We start from the raw sequence: 22,641 nt of genomic DNA, 5'->3' as shown, positions 1-22,641 counted from the left end.
AGTTCGTTTTGTTCTAGAGCAGTTAACTTTGCTATTCTAGAGAACGTTGAGATTGATTTATTCACAGTTTTAGAGCAGGTGGTGATAAAAATAGTTCATCGCTAACACACGGAGTAGGGGTGGAAGAATCATGTTGTTGAGCCCACACCTCAAAATCTCAAAAACAAAAAAGATTGTTAGTAATGTTCTATCTTAAATTAATGTATCAATCACGTGACTAATTAGCTATTCCAAAGGTACTGGAGTCTGTGACGTAGGCTATGCATATTTCTAATTACTTCCTATATACGTTTGTCGAAAATTCCTTCTAAATGTTTGTAACTTGAGTCACTACCATTGTAAATACGAAAAATAAAAGATAAGTTACGATCGAAAACCCCAAATTACCCTATATTTCCCTAATTACGCGTAAAACTATCCTGGTCTATGTTTGTAGTTACCAATACTCAACAATCAATACCCAGAATTTCTTCAAGAAAAACACAGCGTCTCTTCCCTTACCCCTCCCATTTCATTACTTCAGTCTAATTAGTCAATAATCGTAACTTAGAACAGAAAAAACAAAATAAATGCTAAGCCTAATTATAGCCTAACTGCTCTGTATAGATATGGAAGTAATTCAATAAGTTTCAAACCAAAAAAAAACGTGCGGGAAAAAAGTAGCTCATTGTTTTTTTCGCGCCTAAATGACCCATTGATTGAAAATCTTTCTGACACCTGCCCAGAATATCCATACTCGCCTCGACTAATTGAGAGTTATCGAGGCTAGAATGCTTTCCTTTAAGAGATAATAAAAGAATTTAGATATTGTGGAAGAAGCAATAAGAAGAGCACACACACACCTATTGTATTACCTTTCCGTGAACTAATTTACTGGAGATTATGAACAAATATACGCGCCCGGTTAACGGGTTTTCTTGAGAAAAAACGAGAGTTTTTCGAGTCATCGAGTCAAATCGCGCCTTTCCTCTTCAAGAGGAGTTTTCTTAAATTGAAAGACACGCAACTTTGGCGCAAGCATTTTCTTTTCAAATCTTTTTCCGGGAGATTCGCTTCAAATCTCTTTGCTTTTTCGTAATTTGAGAAGGGACAGTGGCAGTGTACCGTTCCATTTATGGCACGTGCGAGATACCTTCTTGTGTGATTTGGTTTTTTAAAGGGATGGTTGGCTATGATTTAAGAGTTGATTAAGTAAGCTCGAGGGGCTAATCACTCTCACATTCTCTGTTAACTGAGAATCATTTTAGGATCTATTACACAGAGTGATTGGTCCCTCAAGATCATGTTAGCTTTACGTTTATGGTTTACTAGTAGCAAAACCCGTTGGGACATTTTTATTAGGTTTCAGGCGGCCATTTTTAAAGATGGTGGTAAATCGAACCCCAATAGATATAAGAACCGTCTATAGGATATAGGGAACAACTGTACTAAATAACAAAGAATTCTGTTGAAATCCACAAACTTTATTCCATAAAGAAGGTTTAGGTTACATTTATGGCCGCCATTTTTTAAGATGGCCGTGGATTATGAAAGTCCATAAAAGTGAGTGTCTTCTACTAAAATTAATGTTCAACTGATTGTTTCTCTTTTTATAAATTCTCACATAATTACTCTTATATTTTGGGATGAATTTTAAATTCCGAAATGCATGATTTGTTTCAAATTGGAAATAAATTGTAATATTTAATGATATTTTCCTCTGATTTTGTATTTTGTGTAAGAAAGTACCGGACTTATAATTAGGTTAAAATTTCAGGAAATTTTATAATTTGTTTGGGATTAATAATTTGATAGGGATCAAGTATAATCCCATTTTCATGTCAGTTTGTCCATGATTGATTTTGTTCTAAAAAGTCAGGAAAAGTTCCTACCTAGTTTGCATTATTATGAAAATTTTAATTTAAAGAAAATTGTTTGTCACCCGCTAACCTAGATATTTTGGGGCCATTTTTAATGTTTTTAGTAAGCAGCTCTAGTTTGAAAATGAATTAAGTTTCACAGAAATTATAACGAGAAGGTAAATATATATTTGATCGTTTTCACACAGTTGGTTGTCGTGTCAAGGGCCTCCTCAAGTTTTTGAATTTTTTTTTCAAGTTAATGAATAATACGAGGCATAAATAATTAAATTCAGGCGTATTCTTTAATTCAATATAAATTGAGTAAAGCTGAGAGCTTAATAAAGATTATATATAAATGTAATTAAATTAATAAAATAATTTCGGAGTATACGAATTAAGAAAAAAACATAATTAACTTCAATATTTGTTTTTAATCATGGTACAATTACTAGAATATAACACTGTATATTAATTTTACCTTTTTTAAACAGAGATGAAAGAAGGCCAATCAAAATAAGTGCTTAAATCACTCGAATTTAAGTTAACTTGAAGTTAATTTAATACAGTAGATTTTTGTCCACTTGAACTTTATTGAAGTTTCTTCTCCGCCGACTTGGCTTTGAAACCCTTCCCAGAAATCCTCGAAAATCATTGAAAGAAATTGCGGGAGTTAATCCTTGACACTAATCATTATTATTTTTTGTTCATACGAGTAGATAGATGGTCACTCCCTCAATGAAAATAATATGTATTTACGTACCCCCAAACAATCACAGAACCGAAATCATCAGCAAAAAACACTACTATGAGTAATATACATCATGTACAGGGTGTAAACCTTCGCCTTCAAGTCTGCATACTTCTCCTGATGCATTGGTGTTATGAGGGGATAATCTGTAACTTAGCTTTATCTACGAACGAATATTGACCATTGCAGAGAAACCAACACACAGTTCGCAGTGCATCTAGCGGTTCTTCTTGGCGCGAGGGATGTAACCCAAGAAGGTGACCTGCCCAGTCCCTGTGGTGTTTGCTTCTGCTCTGGAATTTATCCAGAGCATGTGTTCGTAACTCATTTCTTATTTAAATGTTCGAACTCGATACTTATCAATGACTTTGGTTCATTTGGTATCTTCAATTACTCATTTCTCAGCTAGAGCCTATAAATTATCCACTATGACGAAATGACATTGAAATACTTCGTTTATGCGAAAAATAATAAGTAGAATTTTATTGAAATTAAAGTTTAATTTGAATTTTAAAATTTCATGGAGCGACCTTAAACTAAAAAGTTCAGGGTAAAATGGGCATTATAATTATTTTAAATGGAAAGTGACTCTCCCAGTTGTATTATTTGATCGTAAAAACCTTCTCTATCTCTCAGACAGAACAAAAATTACGGCTAACGGGCAAAACTCGATACTACAGCTTCTTAATGATAATTTCCTCTGAACTTCAATATTTCTCACAATAGGCTTAATGTCTTTCGCTCAGCCTCGCGCCGATTGATACTGTTTGACCCATTTGACGTCCTCGTTCTCGTAAAAACGGAGGTTTTTTCTCTTATTTCAACCCCACGAAAAGGTCCTAAAAACGTCTAAGTTTTGAAGAAGGGGGTCCGGAATTAAATAGAGAATTGAAAAGGGGTTCGTAAAGACGAGGTAAGATAGATTAGTGGGTCCGTAAGTAGGCGTCCACCACTCTAGTATTGTCTCTGGACCCCTTGACCCCACAATGGAGAAATTGAAAGTGCCGTTACGAAACGAAACGAAAATGAGAGGCAAAAGCTCAGTCGACGCCCATACAATTTTTTTTCGTCCAATACTTTGGTTTTAAACTAAAGGGAGTGGATTGTGAAGATATGCCGTCATTCCGTCTTGATATAAAAGGCAAAGACGCCGACTTCTTGAAACATAATCTCTCCATTTCAACTACTGGAACATTAGATCAGTAACGGTCCCAAAAAACATTTACATATCAAGATGAAAATGGTATGTCATCGAAAGTATTACTGAAGCTTAACTTTTGATCGTATTTAACCCTTGTTTAATTTATTTACAGTTTTCAACTGTCTTGGCTGTTTTGGCATTGGCTATAGTCGCCTTTGGTCAAGTACCAGCTCCTTTAGCCGTTCAACCAGCAGTCGCCTATCATACACCGGCTGTAGCTTACCACCGTCCAGCCGTTGCTTATCATCAAGGCGCCGCTTACGGAGTAGCACCTGGTCACTCCGCTGGATCCCACGCAGCCCAACAAGCCGGAAACCAAGCTTACGCCAACCAAGTCCAAGGAGCGACGGGACATAGCGGATACAATCACCAACTTCGCGCGGCTGATGTAGCAGCCGGCGATCGCGCCAACCACGACCAATCGGGTTACAGAGATTACGATTTGACCGGTGCTCACGGTGCTGCCACAGGACACAGCCACCAAAAGAACCAATTTGCCAGAAGCAGAGGAGCGGGATACGAACGTGCCTACGCTTACGACAAAATGGCCGGTAACCAAGACATAGGTAACGACCACGGTTCTTACGGAGTTCAATATGGCTTGAACGACGATACTGGATTCCGTAACGCCGGAGGTTACGGTCGCTACGGACATAGCCGTACCGCTGGCCAAGAACAAATTGGAGCCACCGGACACAACCAATTGGCTCACCTCAACTCTGGAATGGTTGGATACACCCAAGGTCACTCCGGCGAGGTCGTCATGACTCCTACTACAGTTTACCAATCTCAACCGGCCAAAACCATTGTAGAACCAGCTCAAACTTATATCCAACCTGGAAAGACCATCGTTCAACCAGCCAAGGCTTACTACGCCCCCGCGCCAGCTTACGCTTCACCACTTGTGCATTATCCCGCACCCGTTGCCCATTACGCTGCCCCTGTGGCCACCTACGCCGCCGGACCATACACCTATAGGGCCACCTACGCAGCCCCTATCGCTGCCGCCCCTGTAGCTCATTACCATTAAAAACAGTGATGATTTAACTTAATCAATCGCAAGTTTTGCTCATGTTAGTTAGTTAGTAGTATTTAGTCTTGGAATAGTATCACGCATTTTGGAAACCATTCTAAAGACAATATAGTATTAGAGCCTCGGTAAGCAAAAGAATTGTTGTCATTCGCTAATGTAACTTATTTTACGCTATTAATAAACACTCATTTCTGTTTTGATTATAAAATAATCGTCAATCAATTTATTATTCCATGTAAAATCATTACAAATTAATATTTCATTTAGTTTTGCGTTTCTTCTTCTGTGGTGACGTCGCCTCGTCAACTTCTACGGAAAAACCTGGAACCTATCAACAATTATAATTAGAAGGATTGTCACGCATGCATTTCACTCTCCGTCACTTACAACTGGGGACACGAGTTTAATAACCAGTTTCTGATGTTGAACTCCAACACTTTCGATGCTAACAAGGACTTTAACGGGGTCAAACTGCTTTAGTTCAACATCCCCAGCTATTTGGGAGGGTCCCTGATCATAGACGTCGATAATTAATAGGTTTAATTACATTTAGGCCTAGTTTTATGAAAGACTAACCTGTTCGTTAAAAGTAAATTTAACATCACTATCCTGCTCTTTCTTGTTTTTTAGATATAAAGTGCATTCTAAACCGACACTGGGTAGAAGAATTTGCAAGGCATTTATTCTTACGAATAAAATATAACCCTCTTCAACAACACTACGATCTTTGTAGTAGATCTAAAAGGGGAATTTCTCATTGTAAAAGATGAAAAACGGTCCAATAAATCATTTTCCTTACATGGGTGTATAAATTTACTGACGCTCTACCCGCGTATTGTCCCATTTTATGACGAAAGTTCAAGTTATTACAAAGTACCTTGTAAAACGTGTAAAATCAGAATTTGAATTTGGCAACAAAAGAAAACTTTCACCATGGAGCAATAATAAAAGAAGCCTCGTTAAAATAATGCTAGGGTAACTCATTGTCAATCCCTTAAAATCACTCCATGGAAAACGCGGATTTAAAACGGTAAATGATTGGCTCTCCCGCTGTCAGAATTTGACGCTCATTTTCAAAGGGAAATAACGTTAAGAAAGTCGCGTATTTGTGGATGGGAATTGTTTTAAATTTTTAACGGTAATTGTTGGAAATATTTTATAAAATTTATGTTATTAACTAGTATTAAGTGGGAAAATGTTAATTACGAACTATTTTCGCTAAAATAAGCGCGAATATTTAAAAAAATTACAATCGGTAGAAGATATTGTTAAGCCTCGGCTTGTTTGTGAATTTGAACATTTAGAACAAAAGTAGGCTTAACAAAACAATGGATTCTAACAAAGATGATAACAGGATAACTCGTCTAATACTATATAAAGGTAAGTTTGCATGTTTCCTAAACCTAAGGTAACTTCCAAACTGTTCAGAGCATTAAAATACTATAAATGACACTTACTTGAGTCTTCTTTTTGTCTAACAAATCTGAATACGTGTAATCAGCACCTATTGCAACAGCCAAGAGCCTATGCACTATTATATCTGAATACCTACCAAAACTCATTAGAAATTACCAATATTAGGCCTAATTTAATAACCACCTTCTAATTGGTGATGTGAAATGTGTGTAAATTGGGACTGCAAGTCCATAATGAAAGTAATCTTCCTCCGGCAATGTACCACTACTAAAATACACAGCTTGCGTCATACAACGTGTGGCAACCATTCTTAACATAACATTAAAGAAAGGGTTGCTTTTAATGACAGCTTTATCCAAAGATGCTGCCAAACCTTTCCCATTATGAATATCAATATCAAAACCCTTGAAAAACAAAGCCATTGATCAGTAACTCCTAAGCCTATTTTTAGCCTAAACTTACCTTAGATTTCCCAGCTTTTAAGAGAGTTTCGTAATTTCCTGGTGGGGGAACTGGATGTCTTCTTAATAAAGAACAATCAGGGAATTCCTCCAAAATTCGTTTAGCCGATGATATGTTAGCTAACAACATAAACTCTTCAACCATTGAGTTAGTATCCCTTAGTTCTTTGGACTTAACATCAATGGGATCATGAGTCTCGGAATCCAAATTGAATCGAATTTCAGACGAAGCCAATGTTAATGCCCTTAATTAAAACCATAATTAAAGTAAATCTAAGGATTAATTATAACACAGACTTACCCATTATCAATTCTCCTTCGTTTTAATATCTTTGCCAAACGATTTAAACCTCTAAGACTCTCTGTGACCTCATCAGTCATTGAAGGGTCATCAATACGTAATTGGGCTTCAGCATAAGTCAATGCTGCACGCGACTTTATAATAGATTTGCAAAAATATGTCGAAAGAACTTCGGCCTTAGGTGTTACTTCCCAAATACACGAAAACGCGTATCTGTTTTGAAAAAGGGTTTATATTTGCCACCAAACAATTGTCCGGAATTATATATTTAGCTTAATTACCTTTCTTCATTCCCCCTTAAAGAACATAAGTTAGAACTTAGTAATTCGGGAACCATATCAATCCTCTAAGAAAACGTTTTCATGACATGTTCATGTTAAACCCTGAAAATTAGTATGAAAAACGTATAAACTTACCTGATCGACCAAATATACTGTTGTCCCTCTTTCCGAGGCTTCTTTATCAATTGCCGTCCCTGGCCGAATAAAATGCGACACGTCAGCGATATGTACCCCAACTTGATAGTTCCCATTCTCAAGTTTAAAGCAATGTAGGGCGTCATCTATATCAGTACAACCTGGGGGGTCAACACTACAAATGGCGATATGACGCAAGTCATTTCTTTTAGCTTCTTCCTGTAAGTCAATTGAAGTTAATTTGTAGAAACCAATTGTTTGTAAGCTAAGGATGCCACGATTACTTCTTTTGTGATTTCCCATGGCATCTGGGGTAGGCAAGCAAGTACAGCTTGCGAAAATGGGAGGTGAGGAACGTCATGTTCCAAAAGTAGAACCTGATTTTCAGTATCTTTGTCCCCAATTGCCCCCAAGTTTTTAACAAAGTGTCCCTGAAATATATATCTATGTTTTTAAGCAAGTAAATGCTTTAAAGTTGAAGTTAAGTCGAATTTTACATTGGGGTAACGCGAATCTTGGGACCATCCATCAATGGACACTATTATTCTTTGTCCCAGTAAAGTGGCCGCTTGCCTAGTTTCAATTCGTATTTTTGGTATTCTACGATCAGCAGGCATAAATAAGTGTCTATTAGCCTGGAATTTTATGTGTAGAGTGTTAGTTTAGACTTTAAACGAAAGAGTTGAAATGTTTAACCCAACTTCTTTTATGTTAGATGGTTGTAAAGTGCCACAAAATGGCCGCCAATTTCTCTTAATTATACCAACAACGCGACCAGTTGGTTTAGCTTCCTCAGTTGGTATTTTTTTAGCTTTTTTTATCACCTCATCCTTAGGATGAAAATTGGTGAACAATTAGCGATTTTCTTTAATAAACCTGGCAAAATCTATTTGCATACATCTAAAGCATTAGCTTCAGGATTTTCATTATCATCTTCCAAGATTATCGCGGCTGGTGCTACCCATTTTTCCTTTGGGAATATTTCTATAGCAACTATATCATCATGCACAGCTCTATTTAAATTGCTAAACCCTTGAATTAGAACCTGATAAAAACGAGGGCCGGTTTTAAGAAGGGTTTGTGCAAAGTATATGTAGTTTCAACAGGGATAGATTTAATTTTAGAAGTAGGTATAGAGAACAGAGTAATCTGGGCGCGCGTCAAAGTCCCGGACCCCCTTCCACGGGATGGGGGGGGGGTATGAAAGAAGAGGCGGGTCATAGCGACAGAGGTAAAAAGGAATTACTTATATTTCGCCGTCCCCGTCGGCAACGCCGTCAAAACGTAGTTTAAGTGGGTCAATAAGATAATTTATATTTTTCGTTACGTGTTGGAGGGAGGGGCTCTATACTGGGTGGTCTATGAGTCAGACTAACCGTTCTCCATTCCTATTTCCAAAATTAAATCTATCCCTGGTTTCAATTTAGTTAACATACAGCGTTCGTTTCATCATCTTCAATGAAAACAGTCCCTTCTAAATAATTATCTCGGCTAGCACTAAACTTTCCCTGATGAACTTTGCCATTTTTAATTTCTTGTTGGATATGAGATAAATTCCAATGTTCGGGGAATATTTTAGTTTTCTTGTTCATATGAACTGACTAAACCAGAATTAATTATTACTAGTATTTAGCCACGAAGTTTGCAAGGGTTAAACTTACTCCTTCATCATTATTTTTGGGGATTTGGGCTAATTTATCTAACAAATCAGGGTGGTCTTTCATTTGTTCCACATATTCCCTGACTTCAACATTTGAAATTAGACAATTAACAAAAATCCGCAATGACGCAAATATTTTAATCACCTACATGTAAAAGCTAAGATACCATCTTCTAATGCTTTTTCTAAATTTTCCCGGTCATTTGTTAAAAGTACAACTTGAAGTTTGGTATTTGAACTTGTCAAATGAGTGTTGTACCATTTTGTAGCTACTCTAATAGCCCTATCATTACGATCATTAGCGCTCTCTCCTGGTAAACGTTCAACGTACGTTTCCCTAAGTTATAAACAGCTTTAACCCTTTAATTCTTCTTTTTACCGAACAAGCAAGTTTTTAATTACTTATGATGCTCATTTGTGAATGCATAAAAATGCCTATCTTTATTTGTTAGAATTTCTTTTAATTTGGTATGAGATGGTGCGTGTCTATGACGCAATTCTTGTACCACAGTTTGTAAAATTATTACGTTTGTGAATGTGGGATCTTGGAGAACGTCAATCTGAAAGTTTGTTAGTCTTATGCCTACCATTGTCGCGTTTCTGTTTATATTATATATGCAAATTAAAATAGTGACTTACCTGATGCAATGCCACATTGGTATCGGGTAAAATGTAGTGTGGACTTGAAAGCAAAGAACTTTTGCTTTTAGGGTCGCCTTGTAGCCAGGGATCTGGATCAGAACATATAGTGCATTTTTGAGAACCACACCAAATGTCATCGCGCAAATAGTGTTCGCGCACGATTTTAACTACATTCCCTTTACGAGTTTTTCGCACAAATGTTTTACTTGTAAGCATCGTTATTAGTTCAATATCTGAAATTGAACTCGGTTGTATTTAGTAGCACGTTAGCTTCGGTAATTCAAATTTAGTTGCACTTTACACGCGGTCCGCGACAAAACACGTGGTAGACATATAGGGTTACGAACCCTAGATGGCGCTAAACTGAAAGGTCATGACATGTTTCCTAGATGGCGCTAAACTGAAAGGTCATGACATGTTTCCTAGATGGCGCTAAACTGAAAGGTCATAAACCCCAGGCCAGGGCCGGAAATAAGCACAGGACACTGGACATTGTCCAATAAAATTTTAAAATGTCCTATAATTTTTCTAAAAACTAAGGGGGTCACTGGACGGTTGACCAGTAAATATTTCTCAAGTTTTGATAGCTTGACTATGAAGATGCGACACTATTTTTGCACACTTCAGTGGACAATGTCCTATAATTTTTCCAGTCAAAGGGGGCGTCTCTGGACACTTGTCCTATAAGAAATTTCCCCTATTTCCGGCCCTGCCCCAGGCTACAACTTTCCGTCGTCTGATCCAAACATCTACAAAATATAAAAACAAATTGGTTTTTGTTGCAGTTATAGTTTGTAACTGAAATTATTGTGAAAAATGTCTGAAAGAAAAGTTTTAAACGTAAGAAATCGTTCTTTTTATCATAAATTATTGATTTATATTGTAATAAAATCTCTAATAATGAGGTTAGAGTCTTTACATTTAAGTCACACTAAGCCTTGGCTTTGCTAAAAACGTAAAAATTATTTAATAATGATTACTTTAATTAGAAATATTATCCACCGGATTTTGATCCGTCAAAAATTCCCAGACTTCGTTTACCTAAAGATAGACAATATACTGTTCGTTTGATGGCTCCATGTAATATGAGGTAGAATGAATTTAACATCAAATGTTTGTGTATATCTTCTGTATTCTTTAATGATGTATATTTTGTAATAATTAAAAGATGTACCACTTGTGGTGAATACATATACAAAGGCAAAAAGTTTAACGCCAGAAAAGAAACGGTACAAAATGAGGAATACTTGGGAATCAAAGTTTTTAGGTTTTATATCAAATGTCCACGTTGTTTGGCAGAAATAACCTTCAAAGTATGACCTAATTAAGACTTAAGTTAATTATAATTGTTATTATTATAATTATTTTGGTGTAAAACTTTAGACAGATCCTCAAAACGCGGATTATATTGTAGAACATGGGGCAACTAGAAATTTCCAAGCTTTAAAATTAGCGGAAGAACAGGCTGAGCGAGAAGCTAAAGAAATTGAAGATGAGGAAAAGAATAACCCGATGATGGTAGATTATCTTTAATTATAGTTAAATTAGTTATTAAATTGAAACAATTTGAGTCTTACAGCTTTTAGAAAACAGAACTAAAGCTTCAAAACAAGAAATGGATCTTTTAGAAGCTTTAGAGGATTTGAAAGATTTAAATCAAAGACAAGCTAGCGTTGATTTTGAAGGAATGCTTAATAAATTTGTTGTAAAGAAGAATGAGGCTGATAAAAAGACCCAAGAAGATGAAGATGAAGATTTTATTAAGTAATCTAAGTAATTAATTTGCAATAATAGCCTTAATATTTAAATTTAATCCTTTAGAGCTGTATTTGGAAAGGCAGAAGGACCAATCATAAAACGTTTAGCCGATGAAGAAAGTGACGAAGAAATAATTGAACCAGTCAAGAAAGTAATTAAAATTGAGAAAGAGAAAAAGAAACCAACTGAAATCTTGACATCTGTAAATTACTAAATTACTAGTCTTTAAAACTCTTAATTAACTAATTAATTAAATTTAATGTAATGGTGTGATCTAGGAGAAAATGCCAGAAACAATAACATCAAAACCAAAGGCATGGGAGAAGAAAAGTGTCGGAGTTTTGGGCAAAAAAAGTTCCCTTTCATCTTTAGTCAGGGTTAAACCAGCTGCAATTAAAGTTCAGGAAAAACCTGCGGAAAAATTAGCAGCTCCTCAGAGTAATGCTTTAAATTTGTTAGGAGCATATTCTGGCTCGGAATCTGATTAAACTTAATTAATTGGAAATAAATTATAATAATTTCTTAATTAATTAATTAAATATATATTTTTATTTTATTAAGTTCCAAATATCAATTTAATTTAATTGAAATTAAGACTAGAGTGGTTTTGACTAAAATTAAAAATAGGCCAACCATTAAGGATTCAAAATTCCCAACTAATTCCCCCATTTAAAAAAAATATATGGCACCTAACCCTTTTTCTGCAGTGATAAAAAAACTACAAATCGGTGATCCCAGTTCCAATTAATAATTAAATCTACTCATTGATTGCACTTTGAGGTATGGAATTATTTAATACAATGGTTTTTTAAGCTTCAATAGTGTAAATGGAAGCTCCAGCCCCTGGTGTGGTCGGGAAAACTGCAGTGGAAACCATTTTCTTCCGTCTTTGAGTTAAATAGTAGTAGTTTTCTTTAACAGTTGCAATGTAGGTGTCGATTATGTTTGATGGGACTAGAGATACGCAACAACCTCCCCATCTGAAATAAAAATTTATTAACTCTTGTAATTGTAGACATTTTTTGGGTGTTAAAGCAAAGCGCGGGTCCCCTACAAGGCGACTTTCCTCCTGTACTCCCGTTTTGGCTTGTCAAAGGCTAGTGGGCGGGATTTATATGGGCACTTATAATCCAGCCCACAAATGCCTCCTGCCTTCGCCAAGCCAAAACTGGAGTTCGTAAGGAAAGTCAACTTGTAGGGGATCCACTGGACCCGCGCTTTGCTTTTAAAGGGTTAAAGATGAAGCGTATGCATACCCTGCTCCTGTTAATCTAGAACCAATTGCACCAGCTTTAATGGAAACTTTAACTAATTCATCCAATTCTGGGTGACTACATTCGTATAAATCTCTACAGCTTTCATGGCTCGCATTCATTAATTGACCCAGTTCGATTAAAGACGTAGCGGATCCACTTTCACAGATTGTTTTGAATTTCCATACTCTGTCAGCTTCTTCATACACGTGTTTCGCTCTTTGGAAAAGCTGGATTGGATATTGAAATTTTTTAAATTAAAAACTCCACAAATTAATTAATATTGTGCAAAACCATCCTTAATTTAATTTACTTTAAATTCATTTAAGGTTTTAGTCTTTTCATTTAGAGAGATCTCCGTTAATTGTTCATCGGTTATGTCTAAAATTTGGCACACTTCTTCTCTTGTGTAAGGCTCAGGGTGAAGAATTTCCTCAGCAATTGCTGACATATCGGATAATGATTCCTTGAGAGCATTTTGTACGTTTCCTAATACACGATGGGCTCTCCAATCTAAACCCTTTTTCTTGGCAATTATCTGCAAGAATAAATGTTAAATTTTTGGACTGTGTTGAAGCTGCTGTGTTAATAACCTGAGCTGCTAAGCGACATTCTACCACTCTTATATTATAGTGAGAGGTTGCGGCTTTATTCATTTCAACACAGCTATTAGCAATCACGAATGTAGCGCCATCTGGTAGGGAAACGTTAGTCGCTTTTAGGGGGTTAAATTCAATTAGTTTGGCACTCCCAGGTTCAGCCAAAATAGCAATTGCTTGATCCATTCCACCTCCTTCTGTTCCTATGTATCTTTCAGCAATTGCACTAGTAGATGCCACGTCTAATTTGCTTAAAATAAGGCTGTGGAAGAAAATATTTGATAAGCCTTGGGTTTGCGGACTAGAGGAGAATGGTCCGGGTCGTCTGCTACAGCCAAGCCAAGGCTTCTTACTTATTCGCGTATGCTGTAGCTAATGTTGCTGCGCAAACCAGTGCACTAGAACTTGACAAACCAGCTGAAGGTGGTACAGTACCATGAACAGCTACATCTAAACCAATAGGGTTGTTGTTTAGTTTGCCCTCGGTGATACCTTTTACTCCACAGTAAAAATAATGGAACCATTTTGGTTCTGAGAGGTCAATCTTCAGGTTATCAATGTCAGCGGATACTTCTTCATAGGCTGGGTTGAGATTAGTTAGGTTAATATTTTGGTCAGCATTCTTAGCCACTGCCAAAATAATATCTTGCTCAATAGCCATGGGAAAGACAGCATAGCCACAGTAATCAATATGCTCTCCTATTAGATTTACCCTTCCAGGTACTCTAACGAAAAATTCGGGCTCAGTTTCAAATTTAGATTTGAAACAGCTTCTGGCAATTGCCAAATAGTTAATTTTCTCATCATCATTATTTAGTTCAATGTGTAGTTCTGACATATTTTAACACTGAAGGGTTATAACTCTTATAGCCACCAGTGGGGAGTGATCTGTAATAGTGTATTTGACTATTAACATGAGATGTTATCTAATCTTTTATGTACTTTGTACTTTTAACAACTATACTTGATAAAAATTGATATACTGATGTTTTGTTCTCAGTGTTTATGATCGTAAAACAGGAACTGTATTTTTTTGTACCTCAGGAAATAGTGGAAACAAGCTTATGTCTATAGTTTTCTGCTGATAACTAATTTCTTAGAACATATTATACTTGATAAATCAATAGATTTATTAATGTAATTTCCCGGCGCCCCACAGGATGTGATAATAACGTATCATTCAAGAAAATATTTTTCAAGCCAAAAGCTAATTATTTTTCTTTCTATACGTAACGTCAAAGGATCTATGAACCAATCAAAAGTTGCGTTTTATCGTTTGCGATTCTCGGAATAATATAAACGCTCATTTGTGTATTTAAAATTTCGCGCCATAAAACAATATGTGTTTATTGGTTGAATGTAAGGAGACCGTTGATTGGTTATAATCAAATCAGCTTTTTAAAAATCCAGTTGCTGTCAGTTGTGATAGAAGTGTAGGAGAAAGGACGTTATTTTCGCAGCTCTTCTAAAAATTGAATACTTGTGAGTTTTTATCTTATTTATTTTGTTATAGTTATGTATAGTTGAAAGATTTGAACGTTGTTAATAACATGTAGCATTAACTATTGTCAAAATTTAACTTTAGTAAGAATTTTCAAACTTTGTTTAAATACGCTAAGCCTTGGTCATATATTTTTGGAAAAACCATAACGGATTCATTCAACGGAATGGGTTGGTGGGGGGGGGACACTTGAAATGTTTACGCAACATTTTTAAAATTGACAGTAGCACGCAGTTAGTGTTTTTTTTTTGGTTTTTTAGCAATTATATTTTCAGCTGTTATTCTTTAAATATAGAAAAACCTTATTACTAAGTTTTGTAGTTTGTTCCAAAGTACAGTTTTTGTGAATTCACAATTACTAAGCTAATTTAGGGTGCTATAGGGAAAGTAATTTTTAAAGAAGGAAATTTTTCAAGGTAAAACTTGATTGTTCGCCTCTAGGCACGTAGAATTACTTTCGATTTAATTTAGGGAAATAGTATTTTTTCTTCAATATCTTATATAATTATCACACTTAAAGGGAGTGTCAAGTGTTTGGCATAATCAGGGTTCATACAAACCTGGAAAACTTGGAAAAATCAGGGAAATAAATAGTTGACAAAAACCTCAGGGAAATTTCGAAATTTTAGTAAAATTCAGGGAAATCAGGGAAATTTCAAAAATTTAGTAAAATTCAGGGAAATCAGGGAAATTTCAAAATTTTGGTAAAATTCAGGGAAATCAGGGAAATTTCGAAATTTTGGTAAAATTCAGGTAAATCAGGGAAATTTCGAAATTTTGGTAAAATTCAGGGAAATCAGGGAAATTTCGAAATTTTGGTAAAATTCAGGGAAATCAGGGAAATTTCGAAATTTTGGTAAAATTCAGGGAAATCAGGGAAATTTCGAAATTTTGGTAAAATTCAGGGAAATTTCGAAATTTTGGTAAAATTCAGGGAAATTTCGAAATTTTAGTAAAATTCGTTAACATTTGCTCCATGTTTACGGGAAAAACCTGAAAAACTCAGGGAAGTATATGGGGGAAAAACCTGGAAATCTCAGGGAAATTTGTTTTTCAAAAGTTGTATGAACCCTGATAATTACATAACACAATAATAGTGTATGTGTGTGAGAAAGTGATTCTCATTCAACATTGGCTTATTATGTCTTTAGGATGACTTTGTAAATCCAATTTTATCATATCTCTGTGCCTTATTTACCAAATAAGCATTTAACTATAAAAGGATATGCCATTTAAAACACATAGGCCGGCACCTCCCCCTCCTGGGGGCACTTCCAGGATAAATAACATGTATGAATCCATTTTTTTTTCGTGATACATGTACCAATTTTGATTTAATCAGAAACAAAATATAAAAAATTTACTATAGGACAAGGCCATCGACTTTTAAAAGTCATGTACCAAATGATACTGTTAATAATAATGCTAAAGTTTTAAGTCGACCCACGGTTATAAGACCTGTGGGTCTAAAACCAGCCAAAAAGAAACCTCCACCTAGACCTGGTAAGAGTTTGAGACTTGGGGGGTGTTCTTACAGACCTGGAAAGTTATAGAAAGGGCTAAAACAAAAACTCTAGTTATGTTAAAGAATTTCATTGTTTTTGGCGTAATTATAAGTTTATTAATTTTTAAAAGAAATCTTTGAGCCCAAAAAACAATTAAGGAACCATTTATTTAAATTTTAACTTGCTGATATCATAAGTTTATAAGTATATGTTCCATAAGTATGACACTACCTATAGGGAGCTAACAACTGGCTAGGGGGAAGAGAGTCTGACGTCATTCAGCCCCTCTCTGGTTGGCATTTTTGCGCGTAGAATACTGTTTCCAACCGTTAGGGGGGATGAAACTCCAGTAAGAGATAGAAGGGTGTGACGTTTCAGGGTCAGAACCGTTAACTCCCTATACTTCATAATGCTAGAGACTTACTGAGAGCTAATTTGAGAACGATTATACTCGGTTTTGCAGTCCATCTTACTATTTAGCCTTTGACAGCGCCTCACCAGGCGTCGCTTTATTAGAATCTATGACGTTTCACCTACGTCATTTCATGACAAACTGTCAGTAACCAGTGACAAACTTATAGAAAATATATATTATGAACTTATGCTGATGTTCTAGTATCAAATTTTCAGTTAAAATAAGCTTAACTATACAAAAATGTTTATAATTGCAATTTGCAAACTAAGTAGTGGGGTGGCGTAGCGGTTAGCGCTTTCGCCTCGCAGCAAGAGGATTCCGGGTTCGATCCCGGACTGTGGCACCGGGTGAAAATCTCGGAACAAATCCTTCTGCGTAGAGTTTGCAAGTTCTCTCCCCGCTTGTCAAAGGAGTTTTCCTCCGCGGTCTAACCCGGTTTCTCCTTTCCATCAAAACTTGCAGAGGTTAACGGTAATAGTTAGTATAGGGCGCTGTCGGTTAGCTGTGGCATAGGGGCTAGCCACCACCCCTCTATGCATTGTAAAGGGACCCACCTGTAAACAAGCCCAAGGCTTAGTGTGGAAATCCCTTCATAGGCAAAGCTTAGATTATTATTATTATTATTATTATTATTATTATTAAGGTAGATTTATTTTTTCTATCGAATAGCATGAAATTGCTGAATGTTTTGGTAAAAATACCTCTTTACACACACCCCCACTAAATTTTCCAGCTCTTGTATGAACCTCCTTTGTTTCCAAATATATGTTTAACTCAGAAATTAAAGTTAATCTCAAAACAACTTTGTTTAGCTCCCCCTAAAAATTATCAAGCTAAAACCACCTCAACTGGATATCAAGTAATAGATTAAACCAGGGATAGATTTAATTTTAGAAGTAGGAATGGATTGAACGGTTAGTATTTACTTCAGTCCGACTCATAGACTACCCAGTATAGAGCCCCTCCCTTCAACACGTAACGAAAAGTTTAAATTATCTTATTGGGTAGCTCACTTAAACTACGTTTTGATGACGTTGCTGACGGGGACGGCGAAAAATACGTAATTCCTTTTCACCTCTGTCACTATGACCAGTCCGCCTCTCCCGGGGGTCCGTCCGGGACTTTGACGCGCACCCAGATTACTCTGTTCTCCATTCCTACTTCTAAAATTAAATCTATCCCTGACCTGATTAAACCTTATCATATCCCCATGCCTAGCAACGCAACTTCTAAACTCGATAACACGTACTTTCAGAAATCATCTACACCCGATTTATTAGCCGATTTAAGGGATATTTTTACAACCCCTATCAATCCATCCCAACAACAACAACAATCGAATAAGCCCAATATTATCAAACCTTTAAATTCGGGACCGGCACGTGCTAGTTTTAAGAAAACTCCAGCACCAGCTCGTCCACCTCCCAGTGCCTTAAACAAACCTTTACAACAACAGCAATCGCGAAATATAACTTCGTTGATTGATTTTGATACACCACCACCTTCTACAAACCACGCGCAATCCTTGTACACCAATTCTACAAACAAACCGCAATCTAAATCTACATTGAATGATCTGTTTGATCTGGATCCATTCTTTTCCAAACCCAACTCTAATTCGTCAAATAATAAATCTTCAGCCGCTTCTACTCTAACTAATCTCGCCATAAACAATCCAAATGCAACGAAAAAAGTTGCGTCCATTGCTTGGACAACCATGGTTAATAATCCAAACGCTACTAAAGCTGTGGCGTCAACAGCATGGAATGCTTACACTGGTAATTCAAGCTCAACTTCCAATAAAACGAACAACGGCCCCGGTACTTCAGTTTTTAGTTCAAAAACAACTGCAGTAACAACAACCTCTTCGAACAAACATGTAGAGAATTTTCTTGTTAATAAATGGAATAATAGTAATGGTCAAGAAAAAAATACGCCAATGAAAAGCAATAGTAGTTATAACACTACCAGCTCTGAATTTACGACGAAAACCATTTCAAATACAAGGTTTCTAGCTATATTAAAGGGACTGTAAAGAAGGCATCGGCGGGTGGGTAAAAATTATTTGAAATACGTCAGAGGCACGTGACCAAGGAGAGGCGTGGTTCAAAGAAGCTTAGTTCGTTTTATTTCGAAAACCACCACTTCATGGAATTGGCGCTGCAATCTCGCGAAAAACAAGGACTAGATGTCCAGTTCCACTCCATGAGGAGTCTTTGTATCTTGGCATCACGTGATGTCTGTGACGTATTTGAAATAATTTTTACCCACCCGTCGATGCCTTCTTTGAAGTCCCTTTAATTAGTTTTGGGGTAGATGAATTAACATAATCATTCATAAACATAGTAGCAGCGTAACAAAGAGTGTTTTTTCACCTCCTGAACCTCAATTTCCACCACCTCCTCCTCCACCTGTAGTTGAAGATGAAACCATAAGCCCATTGGTAAATTACTTAGTAATTGTACCAGTATACCCTTAGTTAACTCGTACAATTTATGAATTTACTTGAAGATGTCGCCATTATCTAAGTGCGAAGCTCTTTTTGACTTCGTTGCTAATGATTCCGATGAATTATCATTCAAAACTGGTGATATAGTAGGTTTAGTTGATAAACCAAGTGAAGATTGGTGGTTGGGAACACTGAACGGAGACAAAGGTCTCTTTCCGTCCACTTACGTAAAAGTTTTGTCACAGGATGAAAATTTTAGTCAATTATCTCAAACATCCTCCTCAAAAACGGATGGTAATTAAGATTTAAGAAGCGAAGTTCGTAGTTTAATTGTGATAATTAAGTTAATTTTAACGTGATAGGATGCTTTGTCAAAGCTTTATACACGTTTGAAGCTGAACAGGATGGAGATTTAGCTTTTCAAGTATGATCAGTTTAAGTTTGATTAAGTTTAAGAGGAAGTTAAGTGAATTAAACTCTTCATTAGGAAGGAGATGATATTGAAGTACTTTACCGTATTAATCAAAATTGGCTTTATGGTAAATCTAACGGTAAAGAAGGCCAATTCCCAGCCAATTTTGTTCAAAAGTCCGAAGAAAATGATCAGGAGAATCAAAATAATGTAAAAATGCTTTTTTACGTTGTTATCTCGCGTTTATCTTTCAACTCTTTCATTTGCAACATAACTTTAGTTATCTATCTGCGTTGCAAAGTACCAGTTTATACCAGAGAACGCTGATGAATTATCTTTTGAAGAAGGAGATCGTATTGTGATTGTTGAGAAATTAAGCTCTGATTGGTGGAAAGGATATCTTTACAGCGATAAAAGCCAAAAAAATGGCATTTTCCCATCGACTTTCGTCGTGCAAGTTTGACGCAAGTTTAGTTGTAGAAGATTTATTTGTAATAGATTATATTATTATTGACATTTTTAATATTATCAATCAATCATGTATATTTTGTTTATTAGAAAAACTTAATAATTAAAAGTTAAACACTGGCTTTTTTGCGCTCTTTACGTAATTAATATCATTTTGCACAAGTTTATTAATTATTAAATAATTCCGGTTATTTTAATATTTGAGTATATTTGTTTTTGCTTGAAATGAAAACTTATATTGTAAATTTTTGTTTATTTGTTTACGAAGTTATGTTGGAAATAAAGATACAAGGAATCAATTAAATTTTCGTTTTGCTTGTTTTCTTTCTTGTTGAAGAATAAAAACTAAGTTCTGTTGCACTTTGTCTTTCATTTGTTTACAAATAATGTGCTGTTAGTATCAGTTATTGAAGATTGAAATCATTGAACGAACAACTGAAATATTTGTCTAAACTATTTTGTCATGAACAGTTTCTTTTATCGGACTTCCTTATTACACTGATGAAATATTTCGTTCGAAACTTCAATTATGCACAAAGGACGCTTTTCCACACAATTCAATCCATTAGTGACGTCATCCATGCTATTTGCCCATAGAGTGCTACCACGAACTTTGTAGTGACGTCACATGCTCTTATCTCTTACCTTATTTTCAGGCGACCATATTGGCAGTCGCGAGACGTCGTCAGCTTGGGCAATACAAATTCGGGACCCAATATTGACGTCACAGTTTTTCCCCCCTAGCTTCGTGGTAGCACACTATAGAACCAAAGCGGTATCAAACATGGCCGCCCACTGAAAAAGCTAAGCCCGTTACGTTTTATTTAGGTACTGACGTCATATTGATTAATGAATATGTTCCTAATTACTCATTTTTGTAGATTTGTCAGTGAATAAAAATAGCTCATATTACATTTTTAACATTTTATTTACATTTTTAACTGTTACATGTGTGGAAGTTTTGTTTACAAAAAGATGACATATTATTAAAAGTTTCTTAAGAAAAACGAAAAAGTGCGTTCACTTCAATGGGACACTGGCACTTCTGTCAATGAATCGTAACATTTGCACTTTGGGCAAACTCTTAGATCCATCAAATGAACAGTTGCTGGATGTTCAGTGCAATGTTGTTGCTAAATGATTTAAAATTAAAAACATTCTCGGGTGGGTGAATAATTAACTTAATTACCTTCCGTCCCGGTTCAAAATTTCCGCATATGCGGCATAAGAGCAAGCCCACTGGACGGTTGCAATTGCAGCTTGCTGGAAGTTTTGGAGTTGGGGATGAAGAAATACTCATTTTTCTTCTGTTGGAATTCTGTTTTCAAGTTCAAAATAAATAAATCATTATTAAAGTTTATTTATTAATAGTTAATAATTAATTACCATAGCTCTAAAGCCACTGAAGATGTGCAGACAATGGTGACAATTTGTTCTCGAAAACACTTATGGTGACCGCTTCAACAACGAGTGAGCGCAAAATGATAATATTTTCCCCCTTCGTTCCTGTTTGAGCTAGCTTTGCTTTAAAATATATAAAAAAAAATTAGGCGCCACACAAAAGACACGCTTTTGGGACCATAAAATAAATCCCCTCTTTTTTCTCTCCCACCTATTGAGAAAGGACAGTGGAATTTTTTTTTTCTCCGAATCCGCAGGTGTCCCGACACTCCCACCCGAATATTCAAAGCCTATCCTTTTTTCCTACAAGGTCGAAGTGTCAAGTGCGTAGTGCAAGGTGGTACCCCCCTAAAAAATAATGAACTGTCACAAGGGGGGGCGCTTTACAGCTTTTTTTTAAATTTATTTTAAAAAAAAGTTTTTACTAAGTTTTCAGATATATCTATTAACTAATTTAGATGATTTTTATTATGATTAATTAAGCTTCCTAATGTTTGGCTTTACTAATTATATTTAAATCTGAATATCAGAATCGCGTATATGATATAGAGCTTGAAAGGGAGGGAGTTGAGAGTTCACGTGCTTTTGAAATCGTAAAAGGCGCCGTAAAAATTATTTCCCGTTCCAGCCTCTGCTGATTTCCAGCCCTGACAATCTGACTCCTCCCTCTAGCTTGGATGAGACTGTACAGTCTCATCCAAGCCTCTAGTACCTTTAGGACTTTGGTGCAGGGATGCCATATTGGGCTGGAAAGCCGCCAATTGGGCTTCTTCTCCAAAATATTGGCTGTTGGCTCATTTTGTTTTAAAAACGGTGTCAGTATGTAATATGCATTGAAATTTCTAAAAGAAAAACAAATTCCAAATTTTCACGATAAATTTTTGGCTTGTTTTTGGACTGGATTGTTTAGATCTTAGTCAGTTTTTGGGCTTCTTTTCAAAGTACAGATTGGCGGCAGGCTGGGAAATAGCACACTTCCTCTGGTCCAAAACCAGTTTATTAATTGCTTGGACTAGTTTTTTAATTCAAGAAGTGGGGGTTACTGGTCCTCGGGACCAGTTTATTAATTGCAAATCTATTGGAGAGCAAAGGCTGGGACCAGTCCGGAGACCAGTAAATAATTTCAGACACTAGGGGGTCACTGGTCCAAAGGACTAGTTT

The 22,641-nt window shown here is 36.0% G+C and overlaps 5 protein-coding genes and 1 long non-coding RNA gene across 9 annotated transcripts; 3 read left to right on the top strand and 3 right to left on the bottom strand.

The window, feature by feature from the left end:
• Window positions 1-3,754: 3,754 nt before the first annotated feature.
• On the top strand, window positions 3,755-5,002 carry LOC149690577 (uncharacterized). Its single transcript, XM_089870140.1, has 2 exons — window positions 3,755-3,832; window positions 3,903-5,002. The coding sequence occupies exons 1-2, from the start codon at window positions 3,824-3,826 to the stop codon at window positions 4,818-4,820; spliced, it is 927 nt and encodes a 308-aa protein (XP_089726266.1). The 5' UTR covers window positions 3,755-3,823; the 3' UTR covers window positions 4,821-5,002.
• A 9-nt stretch (window positions 5,003-5,011) lies between these two features.
• Window positions 5,012-10,089, bottom strand: Dis3 (exosome complex exonuclease RRP44-like protein Dis3). 2 transcript variants are annotated; one of them, XM_089870138.1, is made up of 19 exons: window positions 9,717-10,089; window positions 9,480-9,637; window positions 9,227-9,414; window positions 9,079-9,161; window positions 8,854-9,018; window positions 8,316-8,462; window positions 8,119-8,247; window positions 7,915-8,052; window positions 7,702-7,848; window positions 7,418-7,636; window positions 7,283-7,347; window positions 7,002-7,214; window positions 6,702-6,945; window positions 6,423-6,643; window positions 6,281-6,371; window positions 5,623-5,700; window positions 5,400-5,561; window positions 5,211-5,333; window positions 5,012-5,151 (listed from the first exon to the last, which is right to left on the bottom strand). In XM_089870138.1, exons 1-19 carry the CDS (start codon window positions 9,933-9,935, stop codon window positions 5,083-5,085), a joined length of 2,859 nt encoding a protein of 952 aa, XP_089726264.1. In that variant the 5' UTR covers window positions 9,936-10,089; the 3' UTR covers window positions 5,012-5,082. The 2 variants fall into 2 exon arrangements, with proteins under 2 accessions (XP_089726264.1, XP_089726265.1); XM_089870139.1 differs by having other exon boundaries at window positions 5,012-5,144.
• A 349-nt stretch (window positions 10,090-10,438) lies between these two features.
• Window positions 10,439-12,037, top strand: LOC149690575 (splicing factor YJU2). Its single transcript, XM_089870130.1, has 7 exons — window positions 10,439-10,559; window positions 10,709-10,809; window positions 10,888-11,032; window positions 11,103-11,237; window positions 11,299-11,483; window positions 11,541-11,679; window positions 11,756-12,037. The coding sequence occupies exons 1-7, from the start codon at window positions 10,536-10,538 to the stop codon at window positions 11,963-11,965; spliced, it is 939 nt and encodes a 312-aa protein (XP_089726256.1). The 5' UTR covers window positions 10,439-10,535; the 3' UTR covers window positions 11,966-12,037.
• On the bottom strand, window positions 11,996-14,491 carry Galk (N-acetylgalactosamine kinase). 2 transcript variants are annotated; one of them, XM_089870129.1, is made up of 6 exons: window positions 14,279-14,491; window positions 13,683-14,217; window positions 13,324-13,591; window positions 13,044-13,268; window positions 12,734-12,960; window positions 11,996-12,457 (listed from the first exon to the last, which is right to left on the bottom strand). In XM_089870129.1, exons 2-6 carry the CDS (start codon window positions 14,165-14,167, stop codon window positions 12,286-12,288), a joined length of 1,377 nt encoding a protein of 458 aa, XP_089726255.1. In that variant the 5' UTR covers window positions 14,168-14,217; window positions 14,279-14,491; the 3' UTR covers window positions 11,996-12,285. The 2 variants fall into 2 exon arrangements, with proteins under 2 accessions (XP_089726255.1, XP_089726254.1); XM_089870128.1 differs by having other exon boundaries at window positions 14,294-14,491.
• A 173-nt stretch (window positions 14,492-14,664) lies between these two features.
• LOC149690573 (uncharacterized) lies at window positions 14,665-20,383 on the top strand. Of its 2 annotated transcripts, none has more exons than XM_089870127.1 (10): window positions 14,665-14,811; window positions 15,982-16,120; window positions 16,200-16,333; window positions 17,563-17,609; window positions 18,006-18,757; window positions 19,100-19,193; window positions 19,262-19,493; window positions 19,562-19,623; window positions 19,687-19,821; window positions 19,892-20,383. In XM_089870127.1, the coding sequence occupies exons 2-10, from the start codon at window positions 16,056-16,058 to the stop codon at window positions 20,072-20,074; spliced, it is 1,704 nt and encodes a 567-aa protein (XP_089726253.1). In that variant the 5' UTR covers window positions 14,665-14,811; window positions 15,982-16,055; the 3' UTR covers window positions 20,075-20,383. The 2 variants fall into 2 exon arrangements, with proteins under 2 accessions (XP_089726253.1, XP_089726252.1); XM_089870126.1 differs by having other exon boundaries at window positions 19,097-19,193.
• Window positions 20,384-20,988: 605 nt separating this feature from the next.
• LOC149690572 (uncharacterized) lies at window positions 20,989-21,947 on the bottom strand. The gene is made up of 4 exons (XR_016383759.1): window positions 21,692-21,947; window positions 21,466-21,603; window positions 21,269-21,397; window positions 20,989-21,212 (listed from the first exon to the last, which is right to left on the bottom strand). It is a non-coding gene; the product is annotated as an uncharacterized LOC149690572 (long non-coding RNA).
• Between the last annotated feature and the right edge of the window lie 694 nt (window positions 21,948-22,641).

The sequence above is a fragment of the Phalangium opilio genome, unplaced genomic scaffold (genome assembly GCF_054372755.1).
Source record: "Phalangium opilio isolate 3A_F unplaced genomic scaffold, DU_Popi_V2 ptg000031l_1, whole genome shotgun sequence".
Lineage (NCBI taxonomy): Eukaryota > Metazoa > Arthropoda > Arachnida > Opiliones > Phalangiidae > Phalangium > Phalangium opilio.
Note: the sequence above shows the minus strand (reverse complement) of the source record. Positions and strands in the feature narration are given on the sequence as shown.